The sequence below is a fragment of the Leucoraja erinacea genome, chromosome 6, assembly GCF_028641065.1.
Source record: "Leucoraja erinacea ecotype New England chromosome 6, Leri_hhj_1, whole genome shotgun sequence".
In the NCBI taxonomy this organism is placed as follows: Eukaryota; Metazoa; Chordata; class Chondrichthyes; order Rajiformes; family Rajidae; genus Leucoraja; species Leucoraja erinaceus.
In genome coordinates, this window is record NC_073382.1 from 42969261 (window position 1) to 42990370 (window position 21110).

At 42.5% G+C, this 21110-nt stretch overlaps 1 protein-coding gene across 3 annotated transcripts in view; it reads right to left on the bottom strand.

Moving 5' to 3' along the window:
- Positions 1-5590: 5590 nt before the first annotated feature.
- Positions 5591-21110, bottom strand: part of nbeaa (neurobeachin a) — a 534111-nt gene continuing 518591 nt past the window's right edge. For all 3 annotated transcript variants that reach the window (XM_055636835.1, XM_055636837.1, XM_055636834.1), the window contains 5 exons: positions 20179-20349; positions 12799-12900; positions 10618-10814; positions 9126-9277; positions 5591-7048 (listed from right to left, as the gene is read on the bottom strand). In XM_055636835.1, the coding sequence (XP_055492810.1) occupies positions 6958-7048; positions 9126-9277; positions 10618-10814; positions 12799-12900; positions 20179-20349 (713 nt within the window). In that variant the 3' untranslated portion in view covers positions 5591-6957. The remainder of the gene's footprint in view (positions 7049-9125; positions 9278-10617; positions 10815-12798; positions 12901-20178; positions 20350-21110) is intronic.

A 21110-nucleotide genomic window follows, 5' to 3' on the forward strand; every position in this document is an offset into this window, starting at 1 on the left:
TCCAGGAAAAAGAACGTTGTTCTTCTACCACAAGTTCCTGGGCGTGCATAGCTCTGAAGATCTGTCCTGGACCCAGCTCATAGATGCAATCATAACGTAAGACTATCAATGCCTTTACTTCCTTAGAAGATTGAGGGGATTCAGCTTGTCGAGGAATACTTCCTTAAACTTCTACAGGTGTACAGTGAAGAACATATTGATGTGTTGCATCATGGGCTGGTTCGGTAACCCAAATGTCCAGGTATGAAAGAGACGACAGAAAATGGCAGACACTGTCCAGTCAATCATAGATACTGACCTCCCCACCATCGAAGGGATCTATAGGAGGCGCTGCCTCAAAAAAGCAGCCAGCATCATCAAAGACACACACCACCCTGTCCATACTCTCATCTTGCTGCCACCATCGGGAAGAAGGCACAGGGGCCTGAAAACTGACCTCCAGGTTCAGGAACAACTTCTTCCCAGCAACCACCAGACTCTTGAACACTATGAACTCCAGCTAAACTTCGAACTACAAACTGCCTTGGTTACACTAGGGACTTCGGGACATGTTTTGTTTTACACTAGATAGTGTTTTTTATTTAATTAACTTTTTTAGTTTGTTTATTATGTTATCTATAAAATACTGCATTTGTAAATCTGTTATGCTGCTACAAGTAAGAATGTAATTGTTTTGTTTTCGGTGCATATTCAAACACTCTTGAATCTTGACGTCAACATCTGATTTGACTCCAAGTCCGAGGCTTACCTGCCACAGGATGCTGTCCTATCAACCATTTCAGAAGGACCTGCACGTTGAACATGATGAATTATCCGGAGAATGTTAGCTACTCACCACCCATTCCATTAAATAACCAACTGAAGGGAAACTATCTGAACCAGTCTGCAATTAAAATCCTCCCAATGGATTTGGAAATGGCTATACATTAATGTATTTTCAGAGGATGTTAAATGTGATGCTCTCAAGCAAAATTAGTACATTTAAAAGAAATGCTTCAAGCACTCTAGGTCTTTTTCCTTGGAGTAATCCTTGGCGGATGAGAGGCGATCTTACAGAGGTGTACAAAATTCAGAGGAAAATAAATTGGGTAAATGCACAGTTCCCGATGTTGGGGGAGTCCAAAACCAGGAGACACAGTTTATGAATAAGGGGTAAGCCATTTAGAACGGAGATGAGGTAAAACTTTTTCACACAGAGAGTTGTGAATCTGTGGCATTCTCTGCCTTAGAAGGCAGTGGAAGCCAATTCTCTGGATGCTTTCAAGGGAGAGTTAGAGAGGGCTCTTAAAGATAGCGGAGTCAAGGGATATGGGGAGAAGGCAGGAGCAGGGAACTGATTGTGGATGATCAGCCATGATCACAGTGAATAGCGGTGCTAGCTCGAAGGGCCGAATGACCTACTCCTGCACCTATTGTCTATTGTCTTGCTCAACGTAGGGGAATCAATAACCAGAGGACATAGATTTAAGGTGAGAGGGGAAAGATTTGATAAGAACCTGAGGGTAAATTTTTTTAGACATAGGGTGATGGGTGTATGGGACTAACTGCCGGAGGATATAGTTGAGGCCTCAGGTGCCTCGGGAAGGCCACCAGCATTCATAAAGACTCCTCACACCCTTGCAATAATCTGTTTGAACTTCTACCAACCGGCAGACGTTACAAGGCCTTCTACGCCCGCACCTCCAGACTTAGGAACAGCTTCATCCCCAGAGCTAAAGCTGCTCTTAACCCGCCCTGCAGAGTACCACCCCCCCCCCCCCCCCCCCCCCCCCCCCGCCCCATGAACTGCCTCCTTCAGATGGTCACGTCGCATATCAACCCGGCACAGACCTATTTGCACTTTATACTGTTTTTTAATTAACTAATTAAGTTATTACATCAGTTGGAAGCTGCATACCAAATCTCGTTGTACCTCTGTGCATTGACAATAAAATATATTATTATTATCACAACGTTTAAGAAATATTTAGACAGGTATATGGATAGTACAGGTTTAGAGGGATATGGGCTAAGTGCAGGTAGGTGGGAATAGTGTGGCTGGAACATGTTGGCCGATGTGGGCAATTTGGGCCAGACCCTGTTTACAACCTGTTTGACTCTATGACTGTCTACAAGTCATATGCATGGAGAGCAGAAAAGGCATTTTCTGCCTTCTCAGCTAAAACAGCTGATAATTGCAGCACACTGCTTCCAGAGACAGGAGCAGCTGATAGGTCCATGGGTATAAAAATCATTTCAACTTCAGCTCACTTAAGAAATGTTGCCTGCGCCAGCAAAACCTACTTTGGAAACAAGCCAAACCATTACACACGCAAGGACCAGCATTTTTAAATTGGCCTCAACTACAAACATAGGGACATGTTTCCATGCCTCAAATATTTATACATTTATTATCACCCTGGCAATACTTGTCATTATGTAAGTGCTCAAAGGCATTCTGCTTTTTAGAGCTTAGTGTGTTCTGCTTGGTACAAAGCTAAGTAAAATCAGGAGTATACGAACAGGGGGACCAGATGCAGAGTTATATACAGGCAGATTTTTTTTTAAGGGTTTAACTTTGCAGAGAATGAAGAATTGGATGAGCTCATGGTGAGGTCTGGAAATGATGAGACTGGAGATGGATGGTTCAGGTATAGGTACTGGAAATATGAGGCCCAGGTTTAGGGACAGGAGATGTGGTCCGAGTGTAGGGACTAGAGATGTGTGGTCTAGATGTACAGACTGGAGATGTGTGGTCTGGATATAGACTGGAGATGTGTGCTGCAGTTGTAGTGACTGGAGATGGTCTGGATTCGGGCAGAGATAGAAATAGGGTGGTCAAGGATGCTTTTGGTTTATCGGCCTTCATCAGTCAGGATATTGAGTACAGATGTTTGGATGTTATGTTACAGTTGTACAAGACATCGGTGAGGCTGCATTTGGGGTATTGTGTTCAGTTTTGTTCTTCTTGCTAGAGGAAGAACATTTAAAATACATTTTGATAATACATGGATACGAAACGTTTATAGAAACATAGAAATTAGGTGCAGGAGTAGGCCATTCGGCCCTTCGAGCCTGCACCGCCATTCAATATGATCATGGCTGATCATCCAACTCAGTATCCCGTACCTGCCTTCTCTCCATACCCCCTGATCCCCTTAGCCACAAGGGCCACATCTAACTCCCTCTTAAATATAGCCAATGAACTGGCCTCAACTACCCTCTGTGGCAGACAGTTCCAGAGATTCACCACTCTCTGCGTGAAAAAAGTTCTTCTCATCTCGGTTTTAAAAGATTTCCCCTTTATCCTTAAGCTGTGACTCCTTGTCCTGGACTTCCCTAACATCGGGAACAATCTTCCTGCATCTAGCCTGTCCAACCCCTTAAGAATTTTGTAAGTTTCTATGAGATCCCCTCTCAATCTTCTAAATTCTAGAGAGTATAAACCAAGTCTATCCAGTCTTTCTTCATAAGACAGTCCTGACATCCCAGGAATCAGTCTGGTGAACCATCTCTGCACTCCCTCTATGGCAATAATGTCCTTCCTCAGATTTGGAGACCAAAACTGTACGCAATACTCCAGGTGTGGTCTCACCAAGACCCTGTACAACTGCAGTAGAACCTCTCTGCTCCTATACTCAAATCCTTTTGCAATGAAAGCTAACATACCATTCACTTTCTTTACTGCCTGCTGCACCTGCATGCCTATTCAATGACTGGTGTACCATGACACCCAGGTCTCGCTGCATCTCCCCCTTTCCCAATCGGCCACCATTTAGATAATAGTCTGCTTTCCTGTATTTGCCACCAAAATGGATAACCTCACATTTATCCACATTATACTGCATCTGCCAAACATTTGCCCACTCACCCAGCCTATCCAAGTCACCCTGCAGTCTCCTAGCATCCTCCTCACAGCTAACACTGCCCCCCAGCTTAGTGTCATCCGCAAACTTGGAGATATTGCCTTCAATTCCCTCCAGATCATTAATATATATTGTAAATAGCTGGGAATCTGAGCCTGGGGACCCCACTACTCACTGCCTGCCATTGTGAAAAGGACCCGTTTACTCCTACGCTCTGCTTCCTGTTTGCCCGCCAGTTCTCTATCCACATCAATACTGAACCACCAATGCCTTGTGCTTTGAGTTTGTATACTAATCTCTTATGTGGGACCTTGTCGAAAGCCTTCTGGAAGTCCAGATACACCACATCCACTGGTTCTCCCCTATCCACGCTACTAGTTACATCCTCGAAAAATTCTATAAGATTCGTCAGACATGATTTACCTTTCGTAAATCCATGCTGACTTTGGCCAATGATTTCACCACTTTCCTGCTATCCACTGTGCTGCTATCCCATCTTTAATAACTGACTCGTGCAGTTTCCCCACTACCGATGTTAGACTAACTGGTCTGTAATTCCCCATTTTCTCTCTCCCTCCCTTCTTAAAAAGTGGGGTTACGTTTGCTACCCGCCAATCTTCAGGAACTACTCCAGAATCTAAAGAGTTTTGAAAGATTATTACTAATGCATCCACTATTTCTGGAGCTACTTCCTTAAGTACTCTGGGATGCAGCCTATCTGGCCCTGGGGATTTATCGGCCTTTAATCCATTCAATTTACCCAACACCACTTGGGGCTAACCTGGATTTCACTCAATTCCTCCAACTCCTTTGACCCGCGGTCCCCTGCTATTTCCGGCAAATTATTTATGTCTTCCTTAGTGAAGACGGAACCAAAGTAGTTATTCAATTGGTCCGCCATATCCTTGTTCCCCATGATCAACTCACCTGTTTCTGACTGCAAGGGACCTACATTTGTTTTAACTAATCTCTTTCTTTTCACATATCTATAAAAACTTTTGCAGTCAGTTTTTATGTTCCCTGCCAGTTTTCTTTCATAATCTATTTTCCTTTCCTAATTAAGCCCTTTGTCCTCTACTGCTGGTCTTGAGTTTATGGGGATATGGACCCAATGCGGGAAATGAGACTATTGCAGATGGTCGGCAAAGTCTATTTCCGTGCTGTACAACTTCTACCTGAGACAGCGCTGAGGAGACGGATGGAACTGGTGACCAGGGCTCAGAGTGCCTCTCGCAGACACCCTTGACTCTATCGACCCTTGAGAAACTTTTAAAATATTTGAAAAATTGACATTAACTCAAGTGCCTTGTTTATCAGTGAAATTAATAATGATTTCAGTAAGATGTTACAAGTAAAAAAAAACAGAAACATAATCAGCAAGAACTCTGTTTGAATTTTGGATTTTAAATTCTACTTTGGAAAGAAAGAACAGGTGATTCCATTTTTAAATTAGAAGAAAACATTTTCATTTAACAAGTTTCACAAATACTCCACGGGATACGATAAGAGAGTCATGGAGTCAAACAGCACAAAAACAGTCCCTTCGGCCCAACTTGCCCATGCTGTCCAAGATGCCCCCATCTACACTAGCCTTTGGCCCATATCTCTCTAAACTTTTCCTATCCATGTAACTGTCCAAATCTCTTTTAAATGTTGTAACAGTACCTGCCTCAACTATCTCATCTGGCAGCTCATTCCAGAAAAAACAGATAATTCTTGAGAAAAGAATGAACAAAATAAATCAGTGCTTTGCATATTTTATTTTCTTCAATTTTAATTTCCAATTGATACACATCTGGCATATCTTACATTGTTGCCATAAAACAGCGTTACAATAGCTCAAGGATTTCATATATCCAAAATATTTCACTGTGATTTCCAGATGAAATGAAATTGTTTTCCAGATGATAGCTCCCCTCCCCTAATTCTAGACTAAAAACTCATAATATTGCTCACATGAGATGTACAACTTAATAGTCACGCAGTCAGACTTTCTCCATGGTTTTAATTGTTTAAATACAAACAGCAAGTAAATAGATCAGTGCTAAAATTTACTATTACAGTGTGGATGACAAATCAATAATCACAGCAATAAATAATGATGTTTCTGGTGCAAAGTGCCAATACAAAGAATCCAACTTTTCTTTTTAAATAAACAGTGTGGGTGTAATTTCCCAGAAAACTACATTCCTGCTACATGCCTCTCAGCCCTACCAACGTAGTATGTACATCTATGACTTTCGACAAAACAGACACCAATTATACAAAAAAAATAAACAAAATGAGGTGATTTTTAATCCCCGCATATATTTAATTAGAGTTATACGCCAGAAGCAACTAATTTTACCTCTGGAAACAAATGCATGGTACATTAATTCTCGTGACTTACATTGAAAGCAGAAAAAGTAGTTTGAAGCTAAAGAGACAATGTTTATCTCATGAAGTTGTGCAAACAGGGCCTAGAAACCAGACTGTGTTTGTAAATTGGTTGTGCAGGACAGAATGGGGAATGCTGCACTGTAAAATTATACGCCAAGTTAGGCCCAATCAATGTCCAGTACGTTCTACCAAGTGCGAGAGTTTTACCTTATGACTGGGATGCTGGCTTTATAGCTTGTGTGCAATGGAACTGCAAACTGGATGAGAAACATCCACCTTGGGTATTTTATTTTTATCAAAGCTATTAACGTAATACTTTATACTAGATAAAATGGAGAAGACGGTCGCTATTTTTCTTTTTAAAAGGCCTTCGCTTAGTGTGAAGGATATGAATAACAGAATACACTCAGAAACTTGTCCCTGACATACTTTTGTCGATAGAATTAGTTAGAAATATTAATTACGCAACATTAATATTGTCCATCATATCAATGATTAATAAATTAAGGAGGTTTTTTTTCTTGATAAAGCTGGTGTTCAGTGATAGGAGGAAAGAAAACAAAATTATTGTGATTGCTTCCACATGAACAGAATAGGATGCACAGCTATTGCTGGATGTAATGGAATGTGTAACAGTGGGCAGAACAGAGGGCACTACATTCCAATACCTGCACCCGACTCGTGGTCTCAGCTGGGACAGCAGACCACTCCTCACCCTATCCTTCACGTGTGCTCAGTATCTGTTCTGATGTTCGTAGTGCCACCGGTTGAAGTCTATGTTAAAAGCTACGATGCTGCCCGAAGCCATGCCGGTTATCAATGTCCTGCAGCAAGAAACACAACAAGCATCATCCTCAAAATGAAGACACAGGGAACTGAAGGTGTTGCTTAACAAAAATAGACACAAAAGTGGTTAACTAGAGTAACTCAGTGGGTCGGACAGCATCTCAGGACAGAATAGACAGATGACACTTTGGGTCGGGACTCTTTTTCAGAACGGCACAGTTCTTAGGGCAGCACAGTGGCGCAGCGGTAAAGTTGCTGTCTTACAGCGCCAGAGAACCAGGTTCTATCCTGATTACAGTGCTGTCTGTACAGAGTTTGTACGTTCTCATCGTGACTGCGTTGTTTTCTCCAGGAGATCCGGTTTCCTCCCACATTCCAAAAACATACAGGTTTGTAGGTTAATTGGCTTGGTAAAATTGCCCCTAGTGTGGGTAGGATAGTGTTAGCGTGCAGGGATCACTGGTCGGCGTGGACTTGGTGGGCCAAAGAGCCCATTTCCACGTTGTATCCCTAAACTAAACAAAGTGCTGGAGTAACTCTGCGGGTCAGACATCATTTCTGGAAGGAATGACAGATGACATTTTGGGTCTGGACCCTTCTTCAGAACCCTGAAGAAGGGTCCCGACCCAAAACGTTGTCTATCCATGTTCTCCAAAGATGCTGCCTGACTCACTTACTCCAGCACTTTGTGTATCCTCAAAATGAAACCTTTGTGCATCACCATGTATAATATATCCAGACTCAAGTACAGCTTCTTCCCCTCTGTTATCAGTCTTCTTAAGGTTTAAGTTTATTACCGTCACATGTATCGAGGAATAGTGAAAGCTTTGTTTTACATGCTATCCAATCAGATCAGATAATGCCATACATAAATAAAATCATGTCAAAATTAAGTACAATGGGTAGAACAAAATGGAGAATATAGTATGTAGAATATAGATCTCAGCATTGCAGTGCTTCAGTTCTAAAGACAAAGTCCAACATCCTCAAAAGGGGCCTAGTGAATTGGACAGTAGCATGGTTTGTATGTTTGATATATTCAAGAGTGTTAGATATAGCTCTTAGGGCGAACAGAATCAATGAGTTATGAAAGCAGGATCGGGGTACTGATTTATGATGATCAGCATTGATCATATTGAATGGCGGTGTTGGCTCAAAGGGCCGAATGGCCTACTCCTGCACCTATTTTATATGTTTCTATGTTTGCGGAAGCCTAATAATAGAGGGGAAGAAGCTGTTCCTGAGTCTGGTGGTGCACGCTTTCAAGCTTCTGTACCTTCTGCCAGACGGGAACAGGAAGTGACTAGGATGGGATGAGTCTTTGATTATGTTGGCTGCTTTACTGAATTCTTGTGGAGTTCACTAGCATCGGAAGTGTTGATGAACATTGCTTAAACAAGCCGAGGCATGCATGAGAGATTATTAACTGCACAGTAATTACATGAGTCAACAGGAAAATATTCATTACATATGGGGAGACTTTCAGGTAAGACTGCAGCATAGGAGCATGAGACTCCCCTCTTCCTAGCCAATGTACAATCTCTGGTGAACAAGGTAGAAGACCCAAGAGCAAGATTCAGACACGAGGACCTGCAGATGCTGGTTATCTTGCAGGACCCTTCTTTAGATTGATTGTAGTAGGGGAGAATGAGGTGGGGAAGCCCGGTGATGGGTAGAAAGGCACAAAATGCTGCAGTAACTCAGCGAGTCGGGCAACATCTCTGGAGGATACGGAAGATATGGTGCTTGTCCTGCTGAGTCACTTCAGTACTTTGTGTCTTTTTTTGGGTTATTTTGTTGGTATTTTTCCCTTTGTGCTTGTGTATGACTTTATTGTACTCATGTATAGTGTATTTGACTCATACATGTAATCATGTATTTGACTGGTTAGCACGCAAACAAGAGCATTTCACTGTATCTTGTTGCACATGACAATAATAAACCAATACCAATAAATTGTTATGCCTTCAGTTTTCTAGGATGCCTGATACTGTTCGCAGTATTTCCAATGACCATTAAAGAGGTTTTATTTTGAGAATGATGAAATATAAATGAAAAAATAGCAAAAAAGGGTAGAATTCTGATATGACGTGCTAAAGTAATGGTTGTCGTTACCTTTGATCGTGAGAGAGATCCATAGCTCTGACACCTGCATCACATCCTGGGTAAATATAGAGTTGTTTGAAGTCACAGGCTTGCCAGACTTCCACCACACCATTATCACCACCCGTTACCAGGTTCTGTCCATCGCTGCTGAGAAGTAAGGCCTACAGACAAAGCAATGCCAGCAGTAAGGAACTAAAAATGATTTAGTCATCTACTTTCACATTCCTCCTGATTATGTCCCGTTGTCACCTTCCCCTCAGCAAACAATGACCCATTCTCCATTTCATTGAGCATCGTCTGCTTTGATCTGTCGTTTTCACACCTTACCCTCCATATCTCTAGCCTCTCTCTCCCGACTCTCAGTTTGAAGAAAGGTCTCGACCAGAAATGCCACCCATTCCTTCTGTCCAAAGATGCTGCCTGTCCCGCTGAGTTACTCCAGTATTTTGTGTCTATCTTTAGAGTCACAGTCATACAGCGTGAAAATAGGCCCTTTGGTTCAACTTGCCCACGCCAACCAACATTTAAACTAGTCCCACCCGCCTGTGTTTGGCCCATATCTCTATAAACCTATCCTATCCATGTACCCGTCCAAATGTTTCCTAGTGCTTGACTCAACTACCTCCTCTGGAAGCTTGTTCCATACACCCACCACCCTGGGGTAAAAAAGTTGCCCCTTAGGTTCCTATTAAATCTTTCCCCCCTCACCTTAAACCTGTGTCCGCTAGTTCTCAATTCCCCTACTCTGGGTAAAAATGACTGTGCATTTGCCTTATCTATTCATCTCATAATCTTTTATCTCTATAAGATTTCCCCATCCTCCTGCTTTCCAAGCAATAAAATCCTAGCCTGCTCAATTTCTCCCCAACTATTCCTCTCATGATCGTGATTAATCATTTAATGGTTAAAGAGTACTTAAACGCTTCTGAAGGTAAGGGCGACTTTGTCTGACACTTAAAGAGAGCGAAGATTGTGATGTGTGACCACAGTAGTGTGGACAAAGCTTGACCTTGAGTGGACCTCATGATTGTGATGCTGACCAAATCTGAAATTGAGACAGAGAACATCGAACACAGAACAGTACAGGATCAGGCCCTTTGGCCCCCAATGTCTGTGGGGAACACGACGCCAAGTTAAACTAATCTCCGCTGCCGACACATGATCCATATCCCTCCATTCCCTGCATATCCATGAGCCTATCTAAAAACCCCTTAAACACCATCTTTGTGTACGGTTACAAATACTTTGTCACCTGGGATGGTGAAGGGTGGAATTTGGATCATGTAGTGCAAACCCAAGATGCTTCATTTTGTCACTGACAAAATAATATTTGAATACTGAAAATGAAAGAAACTAATAACAATTTAAAGAATGATGACCAATGGATGGTGGGCCGAAGGGCATGTTTCCATGCTGTATTTCTAAACTAAACTACAGATGAGGGGCACATGAAGAACCAAAAGACCTGTAAAACGATGGGGTTGCTTCCAGTGAAACTTACTCTTGTTGAGTCATTGGTCTCCATCTGCCCTAACAACTTGCCGTTGATGCTAAAGTTACAGAACCTTCCTCGTTCATAGTAGATGATACAGTGGCCTTCGCTGGACACAGAGATGAGTCGCGGGTAGATACAGTTCTCGGGGCCCTCCAAGGCTCTGAGCAGGTCTCCTGTGATGGTGTGCACCAGGCATGGGCCTTCTGCAAAAGAACACGGGGCAAGTTCAGGACAATCTCCAACTCTTTATAGGAATATATTGCTTGGACTGCTGGAGGCTGAGGGGTGATTTTATCGAGGTGTATAACATCATGGAACATAGAACAATACTGCACAAGAACAGGCCCTTCGGCCCACAATATCTGTGCCAAACATGATGCCAAGATCATAACATCTACATAACCCATATCCCTCCATACCCATGTGCTTATCCAAAAGTCTTTTAAATGCTACTAAGATATCTGCCTCCACCATCACCCCTGGTGGTACGTTTCAGGCACCCTCTTGTACACATCTCCTTTAAACGTTGTCCCTCTCAACTTAGAGCCTTGCCCTTTAATATTTGATCTTTCATCCTCGGAAAATAATTCTGATTGCCTACCCCTTCCACACCTCCCATAATTTAGATACTAAAATTATGAGCAGATAATATAGGGTTAACGGACAGAGTCTTTTAACTAGGGTTGGCGAAACCATGAACCAGAGGACGGTTTAGGTTTTAGTTTTAGGTTTTAGGTGAGAGGGAAAGAGCTATAGGGAGAGGTTGAACAGGCTAGGATTTCATTCATTGGAGTGCAGGAGGCTGAGAGATGATTTTACAGGGGTGTATTAAACCATGAGGAGAATAGATAGGGTAAATTTACAGTCTTTTACTCAGAGTAGAGGAATCAGAACCAGTGAACATAGGTTTAAGGTATGAGGGGCAAGATTTAATAGGAACCTGAGGGCTCATCTTTTTCACACAAAGGGTAGTGGGTATATGGACCTAATTGCCAGAGGAGGTAGTTGAGGGAGGTATTATAACAAGAGTCAAGAGTCAAGAGTCAATTTAATTGTCATTTGGACCCCTAGAGGTCCAAACGAAATGCCGTTTCTGCAGCCATACATTACACACAAATCCATACATTACACACAAATCCATACATTACACACAAATACATTACATAACAACATTTAAAAGACATTTGGACATGTACATGGATAGGAAAGGTTTAGATGGATATGTGCCAAATGCAGGCAAGTGAGTTTAGTGTGGATGGGCATCTTGGTCAGCGTGGGCAAATAGGCCTGTTTCCGCATTGAAGGACTCTATGATCCTAAAGCGAAATGGTGGTGTAGGAAGTTTAAATGTCATGACTAATAATTAGCTGTTTGACTAATAATTGAGCATGACATAATTAGCTCTTTCCACCTTTATTCTTTCCTCTGGCTTTACAATTCGCACCTCTTCTATCTTTATCTCACACTATTTGTCTTTTCATCTCTGACCTTTGCCCAACCATCTGCCAATCAAACCTTGTCACTCACTTGCATCCACATCACTTGGCAGCCTTTGTCCTCATCCTCTCCTCCAGCTATCTCCAAACCCGCACCCACCATAATCTGTCTGAAAATCAGTCACCGGCATAATCAAGTACGAGTCTCACCCTGGCCACTCCTCCCCTCTCCTAACAGGCCAGAGGCACAGAAGTGTGAAAACACATCCCTACAGATTCAGAGACAGTTTCTTCCCAGCTGTTATCAGGCAATTGAACCACCAACCAACAATTAGAGAGCAGTTCTGAGCTATTATCTACCTCATTGGAGACCCTCGGACAATCTTTGATTGGACTTTACTATCTTGGAGTAAATGTTATTCACATTATTCCCTTTATCTGTACACTGTTGGTGGTTTGATTGTAATCATGTATAGTCTTTCTGCTGATTGGTTAGCAAGCAACAAAAGCTTGTCATTGTATCCCGGTGCACATGACAGTAAACTAAACTAGAAATGTCACTTATTCACGTTCTCCAGAGATGCTGCCTGACCCGCTGAGTTACTCCAGCACTGTGTGGCTTTTGAAGGGATTGTGAAGCTGTTTATTTTACAGTTGAGGGGCCCCACGGAATTCAATTGTACTGAAGGGAATGCAGGGATCGTGCAGGTAACATCCGGTGGTGGTATTTCTACAAGGCCTGCTTGCTCACCTCTCGCCCCACTGATGACAAGGCCCAGTTCGGCACACACAGATACAGACACCACCTCATGGTCATGTCCGGTCAACACTGCTCGCGGTGCAGGGTAATCACCTGAAAGATAAAAATCAAACATGTTGTACAACACCAATATTCTACTCAGAACATATTTCAGCTTTCGATTTAAAAACTTTGATTAAAATTGGGCAGCACAGTAGCACAGCTGGTAGAGCTGCTGCCTCACAACATCAGATACCGGGGTTCAATCCTGACCTCGGGTGCTGTCTGTGCATGTGAAGTTTGCATGTTCTCCCCATGATTGTGTGATTGTCATCTGGGTGCTCTGGTTGCCTCCATAGTCACAGAGATGCGCGGGTTTGTAGGTTAATTGACCCTCTGTAAATTGCCCCTAGTGTGTTAGGAGTGAATTAGAAAGTGGGATAAAGACCTACAAAGTTGCATCATGACTTCTTGACTTATAGTCAATGCTTCTACTGGCTCGGCTCGATCCAATCGTCGACCCCCAACTACCCACTGAACAAGCCGGATTTTGTCATGGATGCTGCACTACCCATCAAATAGTCAAACTGACCAATGACATCGAAGACAGTTTTGAAAAGGGTCACAAGGCGGACGTCACACTGGTGGACCTCACCGCTGCCTACAATACAGTGCGGCACCAGGGCCTGATCTTGAAGCTCCTCCGCACCATTCCTGACCGCCATTTAGTGCGGTTCCTTGCCAACATCCTTGCCAACTGCAGTTTTGTATTCAAGGCCAGCGATGGACCATCTAGCCGACTGTGAAGCTGAAGAAACAGAGTCCCCCAAGCAGGGCTGGCCTTAGGAGGAGCGGGGCTCAAATGGGAACAATTTTGGTGAGCCCCAGGTTCCTAGCCAAGGTCTGTAGAATCATAGAAATACAAATATTCAAATCTATTATAGACTTTATATCTCTATGGTAGAATGGAAAGTAATCAAAATGCTTATTTGCGCTTTAAAAGTTGCCTGACTTCTCCATTATTTGAAAGGTAGTCAAATTAAACTTCTTTTTATGCTTATCTGATTCTCCCTTGATTTTTCCATCTCAAAATTTTCCCATTGCTACTCCTTCCACTCCCCTTCCCCGTCCCACTCCTCCTCTTCCTTTCTTTTTTTTCCCCCCCCCCCCCCCCCCCGACATCAGTCTGAAGAAGGGTCTCGACCCGAAACGTCACCTATTCCTTCTCTCCATAGATGCTGCCTCACCCGCTGAGTTTCTCCAGCATTTTTTATCTACTCTGGATTGTGGTCTGGTAACTTTATCATTGCAATACCGAGGTACTCTATTGATTAAATGAACAGAAAGTAGAAACTTAAAATGGGGAAAAAAAAAACAATAAACTATTAAACAAAAATATAGTTAATCAAAAAAGAACCAGCAAATGCTTTATTTAATTTAGTATCTTTCTCTTTACTCTATCTATTGTACGTGAGATTGACGATTGTATTTATGTATGGTATTATCTGATCTGCTGGGATAAAATGCAAAACAAAGCTTTTCATTGTACTTGATACACGTGAATAATAATAACCTGTGGAAAATCTATAAATAGTTCACAGTTCAGTTTGATCTTAAATTATTATCACTTCTTTGGAAATTCAATGTTTGAATTCTGTGGTATATTGACAATATGTGACGCATTTAGAGTTTATCAAGGTGAAATTGTGATAGATCTGTCAGAGGTTAAAAGACAAATGCATTAATCTGATGCAGAATAATTCATCATAGAAAAGAAAGCTAATTTAAAAGTGATAAAAAATAATTTACACTCTCTAATTGAAGCTGCTGGTCGCTATGGCGAGGCTGCAAGGCTCCGACATGTTGTGTTGGAACAGGAGCGATGGAATCTTTTATTGTCAGGCAGGTGTGTTGCACTTGGCATAGAATCCTCCAGAGCATTTCTTTGCAATATATTGCATTCAGCCTTTGACTGCTGTTCTCTTGAAGGGATCAATTCAATTCACACTTTGTCCCAAGAGCCAGAGGATCCATTGATTAGAGAGATTTCATCTGACATTTCTCATTAGACACCTCTGAGGAGCAGCAAGCATGGGGTTTTGTTGTTGTTGTTGTGGAGTGGGACGGTATGGGAGGAGGAGTGTGGAGCTGTGGACAGGAAGGCTGTCATCCAGAATGAAGTTGCACATATTATTGTTGAAGTTGATTATAGTTACGTGTACCGAGGAACAGTGAAAAACTTTGTTTTGCATGCAATCCAATCAAATCGGTTAATATATATATAAATACAATCAAGCCAAACTCAAATAGAACAGATAGAGCAAAGAGGAAGATATAGAGTGCAGAACATGTTCTCAACATTGTAGTGCATGATAGAGAATGTTAATAGTTTTTATTGTCACAGATTCTTATGGCGTAGGTTCAGGTTTATTATTGTCGTGTGTTTATTGCTGTTAGGTTTATTATTTTCAGAGGTACAGAGAAAGGCTTTGTTTTGAATGTTATACAAACTGATCATATAATTCAGTTCCATATATGTCAAGTTCCAATTTTCTTCCATCGGTACCATCCTTTCAGTCACATATTTATCTGCTCTGGTTTCCTGTCCCATGTTCCCTCGCATTCAGCACAAAGAAGCAATCCTTCGGTTACCTTTGAAGTACAGCTTCAATTAGAGCTGAATCTGAACTGTGAATACTTGCAGACTTTGCACAGATTCTTATGGTGAGGTTTAGGTTTATTATTGTTACATTTTCCGAGGTAGAGTTTTGTATGCAATCCAAACAGATTAGATAATAGAAACATAGAAAATAGGTGCAGGAGTAGGCCATTCGGCCCTTCGAGCCTCACCGCCATTCAATATGATCATGGCTGATACTAAACATGAATACAATCAGGTCAAACTCATGTATATTAGGTGGAGTAAAGGGGAAGATACAGAGTGCAGAACATAGTTCTCAGCATTGTGAAGCATCAGTGCCAGAGATAAAGTCCAATGTCTGCAATAGGGTAGAGGTGAATGGGACAGTACCCTAGCTTATGAATGAACCAAAGATCCTATAGCGAGCAAGATAGCTCACTCGACGAAAAAGACATAGTAGTACGGTCATGGGCAGATTCATGGGTAATTTTCAGCCCCATTTCCGTAATCGGCTTCCGTCACCGCACCAAAGATCCCATAGGATACTAGTGCGGAGACGGAATAATAATAATAATAATAATATATTTTATTGTCATTGCATATCAGTGCAACGAGATTTAGTATGCAGCTTCCAACCGATGTGAAAAAAAAGTAAAATAAATAAATAAGCTGTGTGACGTGACCATCCAAGGGAGACAGTCCAGGGGGGATGGGGAGCACTCAGCAGGGCCGGTTCAGAGCTGCTATAGCTCTGGGAATAAAGCTGTTTCTGAGTCTGGAGGTTCGGGCGTAGAAGGCCTTGTAACGTCTGCCGGAGGGAAGTAGTTCGAACAGTCCATTACAAGGGTGTGAGGAGTCTTTATGGATGCTGACGGCCTTCCTGAGGCACCGTGTGTGGTAGATGCCCTCCAAGGCTGGTAGCTGTGTCCCAATAATCCTCTGCGCTCTGTGGACGACGCGCTGAAGAGCTCTCCTCTCCATCTCCGTGCAGCTGAGATACCACACAGAGATGCCATACATTAATATTCTCTCTGTGGTGCAGCGGTAGAACGTTGTCAGCAGCTGTTGGGGCAGACCAGTCTTTTTTAATGTCCTCAGGAAGAACAGTCGTTGCTGTGCCTTCTTGACCAGCGCAGCGGTGTCGGTGGACCATGTGAGGTCCTCTGAAATGTGAGTGCCCAGAAACTTAAAGCTGGACACTCTCTCCACACTTTCCCCGTAAATGGAGATTGGGGCGTATTCTCCATTATGGGACCTCCTGAAGTCAATAATCAGCTCCTTGTAAGCCGGTTACGGTCCTCATAAAAATAAGTTATTTGGTAAAAATCTTCTCGTTTTCAGAATTTTAATTTATTAACACAAACTGTTCACCCGCAATGTTGATTACACAGCGAGTCGGGTAGGGTCGGGTTACTGAAATGGATGAAAAAAAGGCCCACGTTCCGCTCTGTTGCGTACTACACGTCAGCCCATTGCATTTAGAAGGAGTGATCTATCTTGCTCCGCTATAGGATCTTTTGGAAGAACTGTTCAGAAGCCTGATAACAGAGGGGAAGAAGCTGTTCCTGAGTCTGGTAGTGCGTGTTTTAAAGTCTCTATATCTTCTACCCAATGAGAGGAGAAGTGAAATGACTGCAGTGGGACAAGTCTTCGTTGTAATATATAAATATTACTTGAAATTAGAGAATTCTAATTTCATATCATTGGATAGTAAGCTGGTGAGGGAAAAGTATGAATAAGACCTTCTTTCCATATTAACAACCCCATTGGTTATCTTGGGCAAAACATAAAGTACTGGAGATACTCAGCGGGTCAGGCAGCATTTGGGGAGGGAAAGGACTGGTGATGTTTTGGGTCGGGTCTATTCCTTGGAATGATTGTCCTGACCCAAAACATCGCCTGTCCATTATCTCCACAGATAATGATCCGCTTAGTTACTCCAGCACTTTGTGTTTTGCTCAAGATTCTAGCTCCTGCAGTTCCTTATGTCTCTATTGTAAGGTGCCAATATGTTACTGTATAATTGATGCCCCTGTCCCACTTAGGAAACCTGAAAGGAAACCTCTGGAGACTTTGCGCCCCACCCAAGGTTTCCGTGCGGTTCCCGGAGGTCCCAGAGGTTTTTGTCAGTCTCCCTACCTGCTTCCACTACGTGCAACCTCCGGCAACCACCTGCAACCTCCGGGAACTGCACGGAAACCTTGGGTGGGGCGCAAAGTCTCCAGAGGCTTCCGTTCGGGTTTCCTAAGTGGGACAGGGGCATAAATGTCTCAGGTCTGGACCATGCTTCAGACTGTTGGAGTAGGGAGAGAAAGCTGGAAAAGAGAGATGGGGTGGGACAAAGCCTGGCCAGTGATAGGTGGATACAGGTGAGGCGGGTGGGGATTGATTAGCTGATGGGTGGAGTAAGAGACAAAGGCTAGAGGAGAAAAGGAGACAAAACGATGTCAGATAAGATGACAGGAGTGAAATGTATAGCTGGAGGGAAAGATATGGGTATATGGGTGGAAAGGAGGAAAGGAACGGGGGGGGGGGGGGGGGGGGATGGGAAGTGTGGAGATAAAAGGGAACCATCCCAGCTGGTCATGTACCAGGTTGTGAAGCTAGCATGCATCCCTTTGGGTAAACCACAAACACTTACTGGCTCAGTTATTGCTATGGGGTCTGATACATTTTCAAAGGAAAACTGCTATGATTTAAAAGTGAGGATATTAAACTGAAAATGTCACACTGCTGAATAAATATAGAGACACTAATTAAGTAAACAGGTTAGCCTCTGCAGTATTGCATTACAACGCTCAACTCTGCCAACAGACATCAGCTTGTGTGATAACTCCATTGAATGTTCAACATTTCAAGGTAGCTCTAGATATGAGATTATTAGGAATAATTTTGTTTTAGTAACAAAAGCCATCAAATAGCTTCATCTACTTGCCTGTGTTAACATTTAGATGCAATGATTAAGTCTGCTATCAACGTTTCCGACATTTTACCTTGCTTGGAAGTTGTTGGAAGCCTTTAGTTGTAGTTTTATAGATAGCGCATGGAAATAGGCTCTTCGGCCCAGCGAGTCCACACCGACCTTCGATCATATTAGTGCGATATAATCTCACTTTCTCACCCACTCCTTACACACTAGGTGCAATTTACATAATTAATTTACAAACCCACACGTCTTTGTGATGTGGTAGGAAACCCACGCGGTCACAGGGAGAATGTGCAAACTCCATATAGACAGCACCCGAGGTCTGGATTGAACCAGGGTCTCTTGCGCTGCAAGCCAGCATCTCTACCAGCTGCGGTACCTGATTGTTTAAAATATATTTTTATCATTTTGTTTGGAATAAACAGTCATCTAGTTGCACATTTTAAAAAAATCCTTTTTGTTCATTCATAACACCCAATATGTATGAATAAACCATAAAAATCATAGTGAGCAGTTCTCCTTCTGTGGACATTATTTCTAAATATTATAAAGAGAGACAATTTGTTACAATGAAATATCTCGAATAAATCACTAATATTTTGTAAAATGTTAGGCAATCCAGTTAACCTTCAATAAATTGTTAACTAGGTAAAGCAATGCAAAACACATCTTTCCCCTTTATTTTTAGGTTGTAATTTATGGGCATACGTTGCATTTAATAAAATGTATTACTCCCATTATCCCAATTATGTTCCTCAACAAACCTCATTTCACAGATCGAAAAAACTACAAATCTTAATTACAGCTCCAACGCTACTAAAAACACTACTTCAGTTCTACCAGCTGAAACAGCTAATTAATAATAATTTACACATCCTATAGTGTGGAAAGAGGGCCTTCGGCCCATTTGCTGAACAAGATATCTCATCTACACACATCCCACCTGCCTGCATTTGGCCCATATCCCTCAAAAGCTTTCCTATATATGTTCCTGTCCAAGTATCTTTTAAACGTTGCTATAGTTCCTGCTTTAACTACGTCCTCTACCGCCCGCTGCGAGAAAACATTGCCGCTTAGTTTCCTATTAAATCTTTGCCCTCTCACCTTAAATCTATAAGGTTTAGTTTATTAGAGTTTAGAGAGAGATACAGCGCAAGAACAGGCCCTTCGGCACACTGAGTCCACGCTGACCAGCAATCACCCCGTACACAAGCACTATCCTACACACTAGAGATAATTTACAATTTTAACAAAACCAATTAACCTACAAACATGGGAGGAAATGGGAGCACCTGGAGAAAACCCATATAGTTACAGAGGGAATGTACAGTACAAACTCTGTACAGACAGCACCCGTAATCAGGATCAAACACGGGTCTCTGGCACAATGACGCAGCAACTCTACTGCTGCGCCACTGTGCTGCCCCAAATTTTGTTTCTGGGAGGTTTGGCCAAAATACTGGCCATTCTGCTGGACTCCACAAAGCAAGGCACGGAGGCGCAGCAGTAGAGTTGCTGCCTTACAGCGCCAGAGACCTGGGTTTCTTCCTGACTATGGGTGCTGTCTGTACAGAGTTTGCACGTTCTCCCCGTGACCGCATTGGGTTCCTCCCACAGTCCAATGACGTACAGGTTTGTAGGTTAATCGGCTTCGGTAAAACAAATTGTATATTGTTCCTAGTGCATTGGATAGTGCTAGTGTATGGGGTGATCGTTGCTTAGCACGGATTCGATGAGCCAAAGGGCTTGTTTCCGCGGTGTGTCTCTAAACTAAACTAAACAAAGCCACCAGGTGATACCACCACTACTACCCATGGCTACTTACTATTGTTGGGATTGTCTCCAATGATGTGATGTCGGCCACTCCAATACCAGAGCAGGAGTGTGGCGTCACGGGAACCCGATACAATATAACAATCACCACCAATGTATGATTCTGATCTGGCCAAACACGTGACCACATCCCAGTGTCCAAACACAATCTGTGTTAATTTTCCTAAAAATAAATCAAACCAAGTGTTATTGAAACTGTTGCAAACGAATTTGTTATTTCTTTACAGACTTTGTACTCAACAATTTTTCATGTATGTTGCAATGTTTTAATATTTCCCTGGAGAAAGATTAATGCCTACCAGCGGGAGCTGTTCAGTAAAACCAGGAGTGGTGGTGGAGGCAGATAAGATAGTGCCGTTTAAGGGACATTTACATAAGCACATGTTTGTGGAGCGGTGGATCGTGTACAGGCAGATAAGATCTGTTTAACTTGGTATCATGTTCGGCACAGACATCGTTCCTGTGCTGTACTGTTCCATGTTCTATGAGCAAATCACATTCCCGGATGGTGGGTTTGATCAGGTAGTGACTGGGCTATTAAATTTCAATAAAACACAAAGTAACTCAGCAGGGAGCAACTGTGGAGGGAAATAGACAGATGATATTTTGGGTAAGGGCCCTTCTTTCGAACTCTGAAGTCTGAGTCTGACGAATGGTCCCGACCCAAAATGTCACCTATCCAATCACTCCACAGATGCTGCCTGGCCCCCTGAGGTCCTCCAGCACTTTGTGTTTTGCTCAAGATTTCAGCATCTGCAGTTCTCTGCGTCTCCATTAACTTTTTAGTTGGGTCTCAATATCGCAAATAATAAATTTGTTTTCCCTTCAGCTCTTTAGATTTATTCACTTTTGTGATGCTTTTAAAAGACCTTGCCTTTTGTGGTGTTCTAAAAATATATATTTTAATATAATTGAGTAAACCTA